Raw genomic sequence first — 14435 nt, 5'->3', positions numbered from 1 at the left:
CCCCAAAACATTAAAGAGCCACCACCATATTTAACCGTGGCCATGAGGTACTTTTCCATATGGCTATCTCTCTGTGTGCACCAAAACCACCTCTACTCTTCATCCAAACACTTTGGATTTGTTTGTCAGGATTTGGCACCATTGAACACCACTGAGCTATCAAACAGACAAAGCGTCAATTCTCAATGAACGAATCACTGAAAAAAAAAAAACTGGACATGGTACTACTAACTGAAACCTGGCAAACACCTAATGACTTTTTACAACTAAATTTGCTTACTCCAGACGGATACAAATATTGATCTAAACCCCCGACAGCACAGAAAAGGGGGCGGACTAGCTGTTGTTTGTCGAGATGGCATTGTTCTACTGATTTTTCAACTTCCAAAGTATCAGCCTCATTTTTTCTCCAAACTTTGTGAAATACTCACTTTTGCCTGTGCTATGTTTCCCCATGTTATACTGCTTGGTGTTTTCAATATCCATGTTAATACTGACTGTCCAAATACAACTGAACTCATGATGTTCTTGAACGCATCAATTTAACACAGCATGTGAATTTTTCTACCCATACACATGGAGATATACTTGACTTAGTTTGTACATCAGGTCTTAATAATGTTTCTACAACTGGTACATAAATTGGCATCTCCGATCACAAACTTATAGAATTTTCATAAAATTTTCCTCACTCTAAGTCTAAGAAAACTGCAGTATCTTATCGCAACCTAAAAGCAGCCGACCCCTCATCATTCTCCACCTCTGTTTGTACATCCTTACTTTCTACCTCTTTGAAACTGTCCTGCCCTAAAAAACATCCTCTCCAATTATAATTCAGCTATCTCAGCTGCTCTTGAGGAGCACTTCCCCATCAAGACAAAGCTGGTGCCCTCTTCTCACTCATCGCCTTGGTTTACTCCTAAACTCCGGGCAATGAAGAGAGTCGGAACACACCTGTAGAAAACCGTGCCTCACAGTTCATTCATTATCTCTTACAGAACATCAGATGAAGTACAGAGCAGCACTCAACACGTTCAATGTACTTCTCCTCTATTATCTAACAAGCAAGTTGTAGACCTAGAGCCGTCTTTGCTACAGTGAACAAGCTAATTCCCTCGCCGGCTCAGGACTCACACAGCTCATGAACTTTGTGATTCATTTCTGCACTTCTTTCAGGATAAAATTGTTTCCATTTACCAAACATTCACATCAACCATTTATGAAGATCCTCTGCAAGAATTTCTGTCTGAACACCCTGTCCACCCTTTCTCCAACTTTACTCCCACTTACCCATCATCAGTCAGTGATTTCATCACATCATCGGGTCAGTTGGACCCTGCCCCAACCCCCCTTCTTAAACACTGTGAGTCAGTCATTTCGGCACCAATTTCACATACGCTAAACACATCTCTTGCATCTGCCATTGTTCCAACTGATCTTAAAATGATTTGCAGCTGTTACACCAGGCCTTAAGGGTCCCAACTTAGATCCATCTTCCCTCTGCGACTACCATCCTGTTTCTAATCCGCCTTTAATATCTAATCTTTAATATCTAAACTCCCAGTTACAATCACATCTTGCAGATAATACTCTCTTTGACCCTTTCAAATCTGGATTTCGCCTATTCCACAGCACCGAAACTGCTCTCTTGAAGGTCCTTAAAGATCTACTCCTCTCTGCTGACTCAGGATTTCTAAGTATTCTGATCTTGCTTGACGTGAGAAACACTCCTTTCCTGACTTTCGGATATTGGTATTACTGACACTGCTCTATCCTGGTTTCCTTCCTACCTCACTAGCAGACTATATTTCATCTCAGTTAGGAAAAACAAATCCCCTACTGCTCCTCTCACTCAGGGTGTCCCACAGGGTTCTGTACTAGGTCCAATACTGTTCATAATTTACGTTCTCCCACTAGGACAGATCATCCGTCGTCATGGTCTCAGGTATCACTGCTATGCTGATGACACCCAGATTTATATATCCGCACGTTTTGACGAAACACACGCCACCAGCTCATTCACTCCCTGTATCAATGATGTGCAAATTTAGTTAAACAGTAATTTTCTCAAATTCAATGCTGACAAAACCGAGATCATGATTGATGGTCCATAAACACTTATAAGAAATATTGACATTTGTGTCAATATTGATGTAAATCTGACCAAACCCTCTAAAACCATTAAGAATGAACCATTTCTTCCATCTACGTCACACTGCATGACTTCGTCCCATTCTCGGTTTGAAGGATGCAGAATCACCAGTTCACGCTTTCATATCATCACGTCTCGACTACTGTGATTCACTCTTTCCTGGCCGAAAAGCTAAAACTACTGCCCCATTACAATACATCCAAACCTCTGCAGCTGGAGTTCTCTCTAACACCAAGCGTTCTGCACACATTACTCCCATCATGTTTAGTCTTCACTGGCTGCCTGTCTCAGGCCGTATTAACTTTAAAATTCTTCTCCTGACACACAAAGCTCTCAATGATCTGGCACCTCGTTGTACGTGTGATCTGCTGCATCCATACACACCAGCACGCACTCTTCGCTCTTCTGATTCCACATTGTCCCTAGATATCGTCTATCCACGTTCGGTGGGAGATCCTTCAGTGTCGTTGCACCTAAACTGTGGATCTCTCTACCTCAGAGCCTCAGTGAGATCTCCACTATATCTATCTTTAAAACTCAGCTTAAAACACATCTATTCTCATGTGCTGTCTATTACGGATTGATGTTTTATTTCCTGCTTTGTTATAACTTCTGTTGAAATGTATATTAATGTACTTTTTCCTGATAAATGTATATGAAGTGTAACATGTCCTTGAGCTTGTGGAAAGGCGCTATATAACTTATAAAACTTATTATTATGGTGTTTATTGACAAAAAGCTCTCTTTTGGTTTCATCTGACCGTAGAACCCGATCCCATTTGAAGTTCCAGTAGTGTCTGGAAAATTGAAGATCTATCCTTATAGAGAATATACAATGCAGTACATATTACTGTCCTCTTACGTTGTCTCTGTAGGTTATATATGCATTTTTACGTCAGCTTTAGGAGCATGTTATGCCCAAGTCTTGTATAAAAACCACATACAGAAAAGGAATATTTCTTTACTCTGAGGTTTAATTAGCTAGTCTCTAGGATAACAGCTGATAGGGTGCATTATTAAAGCAAACAGGAATCAAGTAACCGATTAAAATAAGGTGTTTGCACTAGATGACATCATTAACTCTGGGATTTTTTACTTTCTCACTACCATCTGTGTTTCTGAACACTTTGTATCATCCATCAACTCTTTCAAGTGTGCACACCACACAGAGACTGCAGTCCATTTATTTCTTATTTATGACGATGATGATGATTTATTTTTCCTTTGTGACATGGTTTGTTCCATATATAGGAATGCCTTTTATGGTTTCCAATTGATTTATTACCTATCAGTAACTGCATTGATTGATTGATGAATCCGTAATCATTAAGCGTTTCAGAATGACTATGAAGCAGCTCTTAAAGTGTTTCCAGGAGTAAAAATAGCCATTCAGACAGCTCCTCCTTCGTGCATGAGCGTTTGGGGGTTCTAGCCCCGGTGTAACGCAATGACACGATCGGTGTGTGTTTCGTTTTAGACAAACACTAAAGCTGGTCAAAGGGCTGAAATTGTGAAGGGTTGAAATAATTCCCACGATTCGAATGCAGATGGTCACGCTTTTGATAATAAATATTGATGCTTTTACATGCATAAATAATACACAGCTTTCGATGCTGTTCAACCATTTCAATTTATTAATTAAAAAGAAAGAAAGAAAGAAAAAAAAAAGCACAACCTCAAATAAGCATCAACTTTTCAGACCAGATATTTATTGTAAAACATTTTCAAAATTGGAGGAGGAAAAAAAAAAATAATCATGGCTTTTATTTTTCCAAAACAAACACACAAGTTCATTACAATACCACAGTGTTTTGTCAGAGTTGCTCAATAAAAGCAATCCGACAGCTCAGTATGAAAAATCACAAAACTCTTCCAAACAGGAGAGCTCACACCAAACAGGATGAGACGAGGATTATGATAATAATAATAATAATAATAATAATATAAAAAACCAAGAAGGATTAAATGGTGAAAACAATTTGGCTGTCCCACCAACTGTTTCTGGGTCTTCGACCTTCGAGTCACATTAATACTGGATTCTACTTCGGTGCAACACCACTGCTTATACTACGTACAAAAAATAATCAATACAAAAGTCAGATTCGGTTGCCAAAACAATGCTATTGCTTCGAAAATACAACATGAAGAAGTTGTAACGTGTAAACAAATACTATAGTTTGGTCTTAAAATTCGTAAAATCAATCTTGATGGGACTTCAGTATTTGGGGATTTAAAAAGCAATATATTGCCAAAGTATCAGGAATCAGGAGTGTTCGTTTAATAGTGATGGCTTTCCTTAAAGCCAAGTACATACAGGAAGGCAGTGAAAATTCACCCCAAATTTATTTTAGGACCCATCCACATACATACACACACACACACACACACACACACACACATATATTTAAAAAGCAAAGGAACCATCCTTTGCATACATAATCAACACTCTGCTTGGATGGAAAGCTACTTGAGCAGAAATGAGAAATCAGTACAGCATCAAAAATATCTTTTACATCCCAAAGTCAGACTTTTACATACAATCCACTGTATCAAGTTCATGATACAAACGAGGAAAAGTGGATTTTTACAAATTTATTTTTGTACACACACACATTTTTAAACACAACTTCAGAGAAGACACCACAAAAATAAAAAGAACTGGAGTTTCTTTAAGGTGCAACAGTTTTGATTTGCCACCAGGGGGCAGGAGTGGTCTCTTGATTCCTCCAAGAAATGACAAACTGCGAGTTCTTTTAGGACACCAGTGGAAAGTATGGCTCAATATTCGGCAGGTCTGGAAGCGAATCGGTACCGTCACGCGTCCGGGCCGAGCTGCAGGCTGACGTTAGCCGGGCTCAGGTGCTCTATGTAGGCTTCCTCTTGCAGACTGCAGGCTGAGTGCCTGTTCTCCTTGGGGCTGTGATTTGAGGCGGGGCTTGATGCCCGGTTGGTCACGCCCAGCGCATTGCTGACCTGCTCGAAGGAGCGAGAGAAGGCGGCGCTGGCCGTGCGCGAGAGGCTCAGCGCACCTCCTTTAGGCACTGATTGGCTGGAGGTGAGCGTGAGGCGCTTGAGCGAGAGCAGCTCCAAGTTCTCGCTCATGGCCCGGCCGCACGACTGCTTGCGCGAGACCTCTCCTTCTTTCTCCTTCTCCCTCTCCTTGTCCTTGCTGGATTTGCTGCCCGTTAGGCGCCGCAGGCCCTTGCCAGCTGTTTTCCCGATGCTCGTCGTGATGTTGGTGCTGCTCACCACGATGATCGGCGGGCTGCCCTCCTTCACTCCGGCCTGTGTACAGATGCCCTCGTCCACCTCCGAGATCTCCATCAGCTCTTCCGGGGAACCCAGATCCACTGCATCTGTAACAAAAGAGGAAGGAGTTATACGCCTCAGCTTTATGTTCGAGTGTTTTCTATCGGCATTTACTATAGCGGTGTGTCGAGCAGACTGGACTTCTCAAGTCCTGAAATTCTGCCACTCATCCTTTGAGATAATGATTGCATACCCAATCATACGAGTCACACTACACCTTACTCCTCAGACACACCTCACCTTTCTAAGCTTCCATGAAACGATAACAGTGGATATTCAGCTGGCATATTCAAAGTACCCCAGAACATGTTATTTTAAACCATTAAACACCAACTACCACACACAATGGATCCCAGTACACATTCAAATTTAGTGCATGCAACTGGGAGGAAAGTGAAGATGTGCTGGAGATACCCACACTTGCACCAGACCATATCTCCCTGCAGTTCTCACCTGGTTTCTCACTAAAGCTAAGCAGAGTTGAGCCTGGCCAGTACCTGGATGGGAGACCTCCTAGGGAAAATAAGGTTGCTGCTGGAAGTGGTATTAGTGAGGCCAGCAGGGGGAGCTCACCATGTTGTGTGGGTCCTAATGTCCCAGAATAGTGACAGGGACACTATACTGTAAAAAAAAAACATGGTCTTCCTGATGAGAGGTTAAACGGAGGACCTGACTCTCTGGTCATTAAAAATCCCAGGACACTTCTTATAAAAGAAGTCTTGGTGAAATTCCCCTATTGGCCCTAATAATCCCCATCTCCTCTCCACTAACAGCTGGTGTGTGGTGGCATTCTGGAGCACTATGGCTGCCATCACATCATCCTACACACAAGTGGTGGTTGAGGAGATCCCCCCCCCCCCCCCCCCAGGTGTTTGTGGGGTTTTAAAAAAAAAAAAATATATATAATATATATATATATATATATATATATATATATATATATATATATATATATATATATATATAAAAACAGAGAGTCCAAATGGGTCTCTTTGAAACTAATTTTATACTACACACCCACAGTTTTCTGGATTTCTAGCTTACGTTCAGATAGCGAGGGTTAGGTGCAGTGACGGACAGTTTTAAATGTCCGTAACGTATTCGTAGCACCAATTTACAGACAGAGGTAGCCATCCAACAGGAATTAACCCTCCTTTTTTTAATATATTTTTTTTTATAGAGAGTTCAGAGGTACTTTAAAGAAACCAGTCTTCAGGTGATTAATTGCAGATGTGTGTTTCATTTAAGTAAATTACAGCATAAATACAATCCATAGAGCAAAGTCATGAAATTACAAATGTGCTTTGGGAAGGAAAGGACAGGAACAGTTAAGAGAGGACAGGGGAAGAGAAGATGAGGAAAAGATAGGACAAGAACAGGCATGGAACAGGACACAGAAAGGAAGAGAGAAGGAGAAGGACAGGGTAAGGAAATCACAAGACCAGATACGACAAGCAAAGAAAGGAAAGGACATCATAACCCATCAGATTATTGCAGACAGGCCAGCTAGGCGTGTTAGACTGGTTATGAAATCTGAAGCAGGTTTCTGAGCACCTAATCCAAGTGGTTTGCATTAAAACAGGCTGCAGTCTTATCTCGAGCTGCCCCTGATATTGCAGCCCATCTACACGGCGATGGTTTCCCATAGCAACCCAGCAGTCAAGCGTTGCAGCTAAATTACTTTTCACGAGGCCGTTGTTTCAGTTGCAGTAAGGAGAGAGGTGTCATTTTCTGACTCGTGAAGTTGTTAGTCGGCTCGGGGAATCCAACTGCGCGAAAACACTGGCGTCCAGTGTGCCATGCGATGGAGAGAGAATGCAGAGATGAAAGATGGCAATGGAGATGAAAGATGGGAAATGGTGAAGCAGAGCATGGGTGCAGGATATGTTACAAGAGTTAGGAAAAGATTTTAGCAAAGTCCTAGAGGTAGATAAGCTCGCCTAGATCCTCACAAGGAAATCTCAGCACAATATTTAAAAAGCACCAACAAATTCGTCATGTAAACCGTTACATTTATTTAAAGGTGCAGTTTGTAAGCTCCCCCCCCCCCCCCCCCCAAGTAAAATTGTTTATTTATTAATTTTATATTTTATATACAAAACCGTGATTCTAATTACAGCCATGCAATCAGTCTGACCTGTCTTCATTTATGGCTTTTATTTTATTTTTCCACAGCAGAAATTAGCCCCGCCCCCAACCAACCAAAACACTTTTGCCTCTTTAGCTACAAAAAAAAAGGCAACTTGTATGGAATAAACTGGTTTGCCATGGAGGTGAGGGTGATTTGAGGAAAAAGAAGGCTCAGTGGTCTTTTCACTGCTGTTGCAGTTCACCTCACAGGCAGCAGAGGGCTCCAAAAATTACAATCTGCTGCTTGAAATCTCTCGAAAATTTTACTAGGTGCTTATAACAAAGAAGTTTTAATTTCCTTGTAGCATCTCCAGGCCAATCATGCAAAGTTAAAGTTGGAGAAGTTTATACCCTGCCCGGTTAAAACATAGCTCCCCCCACACACACAGTACCTCTGGGCCTAAAGGGAGAGGGGAGGGATATCAGGTCACATTGTGTGTGGAGGGCCGAGGGGCTCTAGAACTGGAGCCTCCCTGCGGAGGGCGTCCCGTCCTCCACATGCCTCCGCAGAGACTTCTGCCTCCTGACCTCTTGACCTCTAGGGTCCAGCCCCAGCTCAGTGGTGCCCCCCAGCGTCTCTGCTTCCGTCCTGGCACGAAGCGCCTCGCCGTTAGCCACCCGTTCGCCGCTCACCCCCGTAACACTAATGATGGGGACGGGCCCGACTGGAGTCGAGTCTGGAGAGTCTACACTGTTCTCTTGAGACTCTGAATGGGATGACAGTGACACACACACAGATATAGAGACATATATGGACATATGACGGCTGAAATGAAAATAAAAACAAAACTTCAACTGACTAGACACAAACAATACACATGAAATCATAAGCAAAACATGAAAATGGTAAATGAATGACAGAGTTCCTAAAGCTCAAGAGCAGGGACTTGCTGATAAATAGTCAAAGAATATTTGTGACATTTTTTGTCTTCTTATTTTTAGAGATTAGATTTAGATGTAGACACTTGTGGCATACTTTATTTTACAAATTTTCAACTGATCCATCAACTTTCCAGTTCATCCATTCATTTATTTTCAGGAGCCGGTTCATACCGGTTAAGATCGCAGTGGATTCGGAGCCTATCCCAGACGTGAAGAGGGAATACACCCTGAACGGGACTTGATTTTTTTTTTTTCCCTTTGGCTGAATCTCTAACGAGGTCCTAGTGGCCATGCAGTACAATACTACCCTGTTATACCCTATGTATTGAGCATATACAGTGACTATGGAGGGATCTGCCTAACAGTGTTGGGAGGCCTGAATAAAAATAATAAACATTCCTCCTTGAGGGTAAGTTGAATCCTAACATCATCAACAAGAAGAGTTATGAATTTGTAACAGTATAAGAAAATTCCCCCTCAGGATTTAATGCAGTTAAGGTGGTGATGATTTTCACTGTGTACGTGATATGAAAACACAGTATAGCGCTCCTGCTAATACGTCACTCTGTAGCAGTATAAATGATAGAAACAGTAATATTAAAATGCAATCGAATACTAAATATTAGAGGTCACCCGACTGATCGAATTTACCCGTTAATCGGCACCGATAATCGATTGCTGGATATATCGGTTTAATCGGCAAAAATCCTCAGCGATTGTTTATGCCGGCTGCCTCCGTTGCTGAAGCGGCTGAGAAGGGTACGAGAGCGGCCTCTAGAGGCGAAATAAAAACCATCAATGACCAATATTATTGTGTTTTTTGTTTTTTTTTTAAATTAATTTTAGATGTCCCTATTTTTATTTGTTGTTTTGAGTGTTTATTCAGTTTGGATGTACATATTTATTCTAATATTTATTCATAGTTAATAAATATACATTTTCATGGTACAGTCAGTACTGTTTATTTTTGTAATAAAGTTCAGCAATATTTGACTTGTTTTTTCATTTAGTATGAATTTTAAAAACTATCAGTTGATTAATCGGTTACCGGCAGGTAGGGACCGCCCGACAGTTATTGCTATCGGTAAAAATCGGTCGACCTCTACTAAATATTTAAGGTTTTGTTTTTTTTTTGAGGAGCAGCTCTGGTAATGAATTAAGATGTTTTCAGTATGTGCACACACACACACACACACACACACACACACAAACCTTAAGTTACAGTTCAAGCTTTTCAACTTAAGATGCAACTTGAAGTAAAGGAAGAAAGCGCTGCATGTGACGTGATGCTTAATTGGAGCTTTCTGTGGCACGGGCTGCTGAGACAGCTTACAGAAACACAAAGCTGTAATTTCTTCAGTGCTTCGTTGCAGACGTGAGCATGACAGGCTCTAATAGCAGTCAGCAGTACCAGCTCGCATCTCCACGCAGCTACAGCTGCAGGCTGCTTACAGCCAGGAAGCCTCGCTATTTCACCATGGAAGTAGAGAACGAAGGGAGGAGATCAAGATGAGAAATAAGCACCAGTGGTGCTTACTGGAGGATTCAGAAGTTCTGAAATACGTCTGTATCCGATTCCATCAATATGTTTTGCAACAATAAGGCTATGAAGGTCTTGAGAGAGCTCTTTGCTTTTACCCATCATGAGATGTTTTTTGTGTGACACCTTGGTAACAAAAAACCTTTTTACAGAGCATCAATTTACTAACCCAGCTGATTTCATTTTGTAAATTAATTACTTATGGATTTCCTTATGGTTCCTTGCCTTGGAGAACTGCTCTTACTTAGCGTGTTTAATATTTTTAATTTAATGTGAATAACCTCATTGGAAATATATTTACTGAGAAAAATGTTGACTTGTTCAATACTTATTTCCCCCCACTATGTGTGTGATTTTTATTTTACACACACACACACACACACACACACACACACACACACACACACACATACACACTCAGAGAGAGAGAGAGAGAGAGAGAGAGAGAGAGAGAGAGAGAGAGAGAGAGAGAATGAGATATGATGGAGAAACACAGTGGCGTGATCTCAGCTGGGCTGGATAGAAGACACACTGTTCCCCCTGCATGTGTAAAAAGTGTGAGAAGAGCACAAGGTCTGGTCACACTGTCACAGTATGGAGTGTAGGTGGACAGCTCCTGCTGCTCACCGTGCCGTTTCCAGCGGTGGCCGCGGATGGAGAGACTGGTGACGGCGTTTCTGGAGATCCGTGAGGAAGTAGGCGTGATCTCGACCTGGATGGACCGCGTACCTTCCTTATTGGACTTCAGAGCAGCACCACGGAGTGACGACTTGATGGCGTTTCCCACCTTTTAAACACAAACAGTGGTACTGAAATTTAACAAATCACAACAAATGATCCTTTTGAAAGACAGACAGTGGTACAGTGTAATGTGCTAGAATAAATCTACTAAAAAACAGAACTAAAAAAAAAAAAAAAAAAAACACAAATGCAAAGAGGCAAGTAATTAGTAGACACTGCTGCAGATCTTTATAATCCCTTCATAAAAAGACACAAAATGAACCCACCAGCAAGACTTCTGGGTAAAGCTCCAACTGAGCTCGATACAGCACGTCATCCAGAGCTTTGGAGCCCAAATCAGGCTCTCCGTTACACCTACAGAGTGACAGAAAAGCACAAAGGAAATTATAAGAGTGAATCTTTAAAGGATCTTCATCTCCTGTGCGCTGAAACTACAAAATTCTGTCCAAACAGAAGCCTGAAATGAACAAACAGGCCAAATCCATTCCAAGCCGTCTCTATAAAAATCCATCTTTTCAGATGGTACGATTATTACACGTCTTTATACCACAGTGCGGTTGAATTCTTTAATCGGATTTAATCGGAATAGCAGATCAGGCGGTAGTTCCAGCTGCAATTCATTTATTAATGCATTCATTCTAATACATCATTGTTTCTATAGTAACAACGTGTACACATTTATAAAAAGGTGGACATTACACATGATCCAAGTCTAAAATACGTCATCGTTGACGTGGGGACGTTTTCAAGAATGTAAAGTCTAACGTTTATGGAAGGAGTCTCCAGTGAAAGTTTACTTCCCCGCGAGAGTCTTTTGGACAGACGACTTTTGCACGCTCCGGTTTCCCAGCAACATGACAAGCGTGTCTTTTTTTAATTCACATTTTATTACAATTTCTTTTAAATTTTATGTGCTTCCAAAAGCACAAAAGAGAGGCTGGTGAGGGAATTACTGCATGTATCTCTCAGAATGCAAGTAATCATAGGGACTAAATTGTTTCCCGGATGTTCCACAACAATAAATGTAATAACTACAAACCAATAAAACGTACCGTATGTTGTTCTTTAATAAAAGAAAATCTTGACTAATTGCTATGGATTAAGAGGAATAAAACATGCTGTTGTAGGAAAATAAGCATCTTTGAGATAACGGTAACTCAGCTTTGTATCAGGGCACATCACACCATCCTGTAGTTTATTATTTTCCTGAACCGGCACACTCCGGTACGTTTTATTTTATACTTAAACACCTTTAACCAATCTTTCTTGATCTAGTCTCTAAAGACAGACTTAAAAAAAAATAAATAAATAAAAATTCACAAACAGATTTAAAAGTACAGATCTGCTACTAAGACACACTGGAGGCATGCAGTGCTTCTGGTACAATAAGAGACAAACAGAAGTCACTCACAGAGCAAAGTGAATGCCCGTGATCAGCTGGACCAGGAACTCCGATGTCACGAGCATCCTGCTGTTGATGCCTTTATACCGCCGAACCTGCTGCCTCGGATAGCCACAGATACACACTCTGCAGAGACGACGAGACACGTGTGAGCGCATGGACATCACTAATATTACTGCAATGTTGTCCCGGAGGAACAAACGGAGAAATAAAATTGGTGTGGACAATGAGAGTTATTGCTTGGGATGTTTGCAAGATGATTACAGTGTAAGTAGTAATAATGCCTTACTCACATGAGCATACTGAAGCAGATTGTACGGACTTGTGTTTCTTATTGTGAAACTTTCGCTTGCCTCCAGTTCTCTCTCTCTCACAGACATTTCCATAAGTTTATACAGTATGCATAAAAGCCTAAAGTTCTGTGTTGTTACCGTGGAAAATATGGATTTACACTGAAAGGATTTCGTACTTGGGATCAGTTTTTTTATTTTTTTACGGTGACTAAGTGGTTAGCACGTTTGCATCGCACCTCCGGGGTTGGGGAGGGGTTCAAATCCTGCTTCCGGCCAGCGTGTGCGGAGTTCGCACGTTCTCCCCATGCTTCGGGGGTTTCCTCCGGGTACTCCAGTTTTCTCCCCGAGTCCAAAGACACGAGGCTGATTGTCGTTTCAAATTGTCCGTAGTGTGTGAAAGTGTGCGCGAATGTGCCCTGCTATGGGTTGGCACCCCGTCCAGGGTGTCCCCCGCTTTGTGCCCCGAGTCCCCTGGGATAGGCTCCAGGCTCCTACGCAACCCTGTGTAGGATAAGCGGTAGGGAATATGGATGGATGGATGGATAGATAGATAAGTTCAAAAGTTGTGTTTATTCCTGCTACAGCACAACACAGCTCACTGATTCCCAATATAAAAGTTGGTTTTCTCCATAATCCAGACTTAAACATTTCAGTGCAAAAGTTTACACCCCCCACTGTTTACAATTTATACTTAAAATGCAGTTTGTTTGTTTTTGGGTTTTTTTTTTAATACCGATGTTGAATGAAATGTGGGTGTACTTTTGTAATTAGTGTTTTAGGACAACTCCAGATCTGATTTAAAGAAAGCAGTGATTTCTCGAAGTTTGTCAAAAATGAACAAATAAAATGTATAGTACAGAATAGAATACAGATAGTACAGAATACTTATTTTTTTAAAAATAAAATAAAATTAAATTAAAATATGAGATGAATTACCAACTAAGAGGATCCAACTGGTTGGAGCAGGTATCAAGGCAAAGATTAATTAATATCATTTATAATATTTGAATTAATTCATTTTTTTGATCATTTTTGGTCACCAGCATTTTCTCCTAAGGGTATAGAAACTTTTGTACCAAACCTTACACCATCACTGCTTTTCAAGCGACAGGTTCATTTAAATTTCACCTAGTCTGATGATCACAGATCAGCAGAAAAAGACTAAATACAAAATCAACTGCACAGTCGAGACAGCTGTGCACAGCTGCTAACATTTCAGAGCCGCCATTCCTTTCCATTTGACCGCTCGGGACATCTTTCAGAAGAACCTGCACGCTGAACGTGCAGAGTCACGTGTCCCGTCATGAGACTTTACGAAGGAGCTTTAGTGAGACCTTTGTCCGGTTTCTGAGCGGAGGAGTGTGAGGCGATTTCTGCTCTCACTGCACTAGCGCAGATCTGATCGCTCAGGACTCAGAGTGCTCGACACTTCGCTGTGCAATGCTAATTAAGAATGTGTGATGAGGGTGGGAAAGACTAACGGCAAGCAGGCCTCAGACTGGCTCATGGGACCACGCAGGGAGCTTGGAGTCGTTCCCAGGTTTAAGTGTCTAAGAGGATCAGAAGGAAGCGGATAAGCAGAGAGGATTTATCTGGGGTGGCACGTGCGAGGATTTCAGGTGTTGGCCACCGCACAAGCGGTTTTCATAAACCTGAAGGGACGCGAACATCACAAACACACTTTTGTGAGGTGTTAAGCATTCTATATTTTGTTGTTCACTTAACTAGACACAAATTATCCTTACTCTACACTCTCAAAGATATTATACAACAATTAAACGCTGTTTCACTAATCTGATTGGTCGAGCAGCGTTTCAAGACTGCCTATATTTAGCAGAATGGCACTGGGACGTTTCAGTGTGCATGTGTCTGTGTGTGTGGGTATCACGCCGCTCATTTGTGTTCACCACATCAAATTCCACTTCCTCATTCGAAACGGTTACTACAGTAGAGTTAACGACATTGTGATCAGGCATGGCGAATGCT

General features: G+C 41.5%; 1 protein-coding gene across 2 annotated transcripts in view; it reads right to left on the bottom strand.

Annotated features, from left to right (window-relative positions):
- Positions 1–3768: 3768 nt before the first annotated feature.
- Positions 3769–14435, bottom strand: part of hycc1 (hyccin PI4KA lipid kinase complex subunit 1) — a 42951-nt gene continuing 32284 nt past the window's right edge. For both annotated transcript variants that reach the window (XM_053675289.1, XM_053675290.1), the window contains exons 8-12: positions 12166–12282; positions 11021–11108; positions 10641–10800; positions 7984–8298; positions 3769–5508 (exon numbers count right to left, since the gene is read on the bottom strand). In XM_053675289.1, coding sequence (XP_053531264.1) covers positions 8048–8298; positions 10641–10800; positions 11021–11108; positions 12166–12282 — 616 coding nt within the window. In that variant the 3' untranslated portion in view covers positions 3769–5508; positions 7984–8047. The remainder of the gene's footprint in view (positions 5509–7983; positions 8299–10640; positions 10801–11020; positions 11109–12165; positions 12283–14435) is intronic.

Source organism: Ictalurus punctatus, chromosome 24 (assembly GCF_001660625.3).
Source record: "Ictalurus punctatus breed USDA103 chromosome 24, Coco_2.0, whole genome shotgun sequence".
Classification (NCBI taxonomy): Eukaryota; Metazoa; Chordata; class Actinopteri; order Siluriformes; family Ictaluridae; genus Ictalurus; species Ictalurus punctatus.
This window is presented reverse-complemented; position numbering and strand designations above follow the sequence as displayed.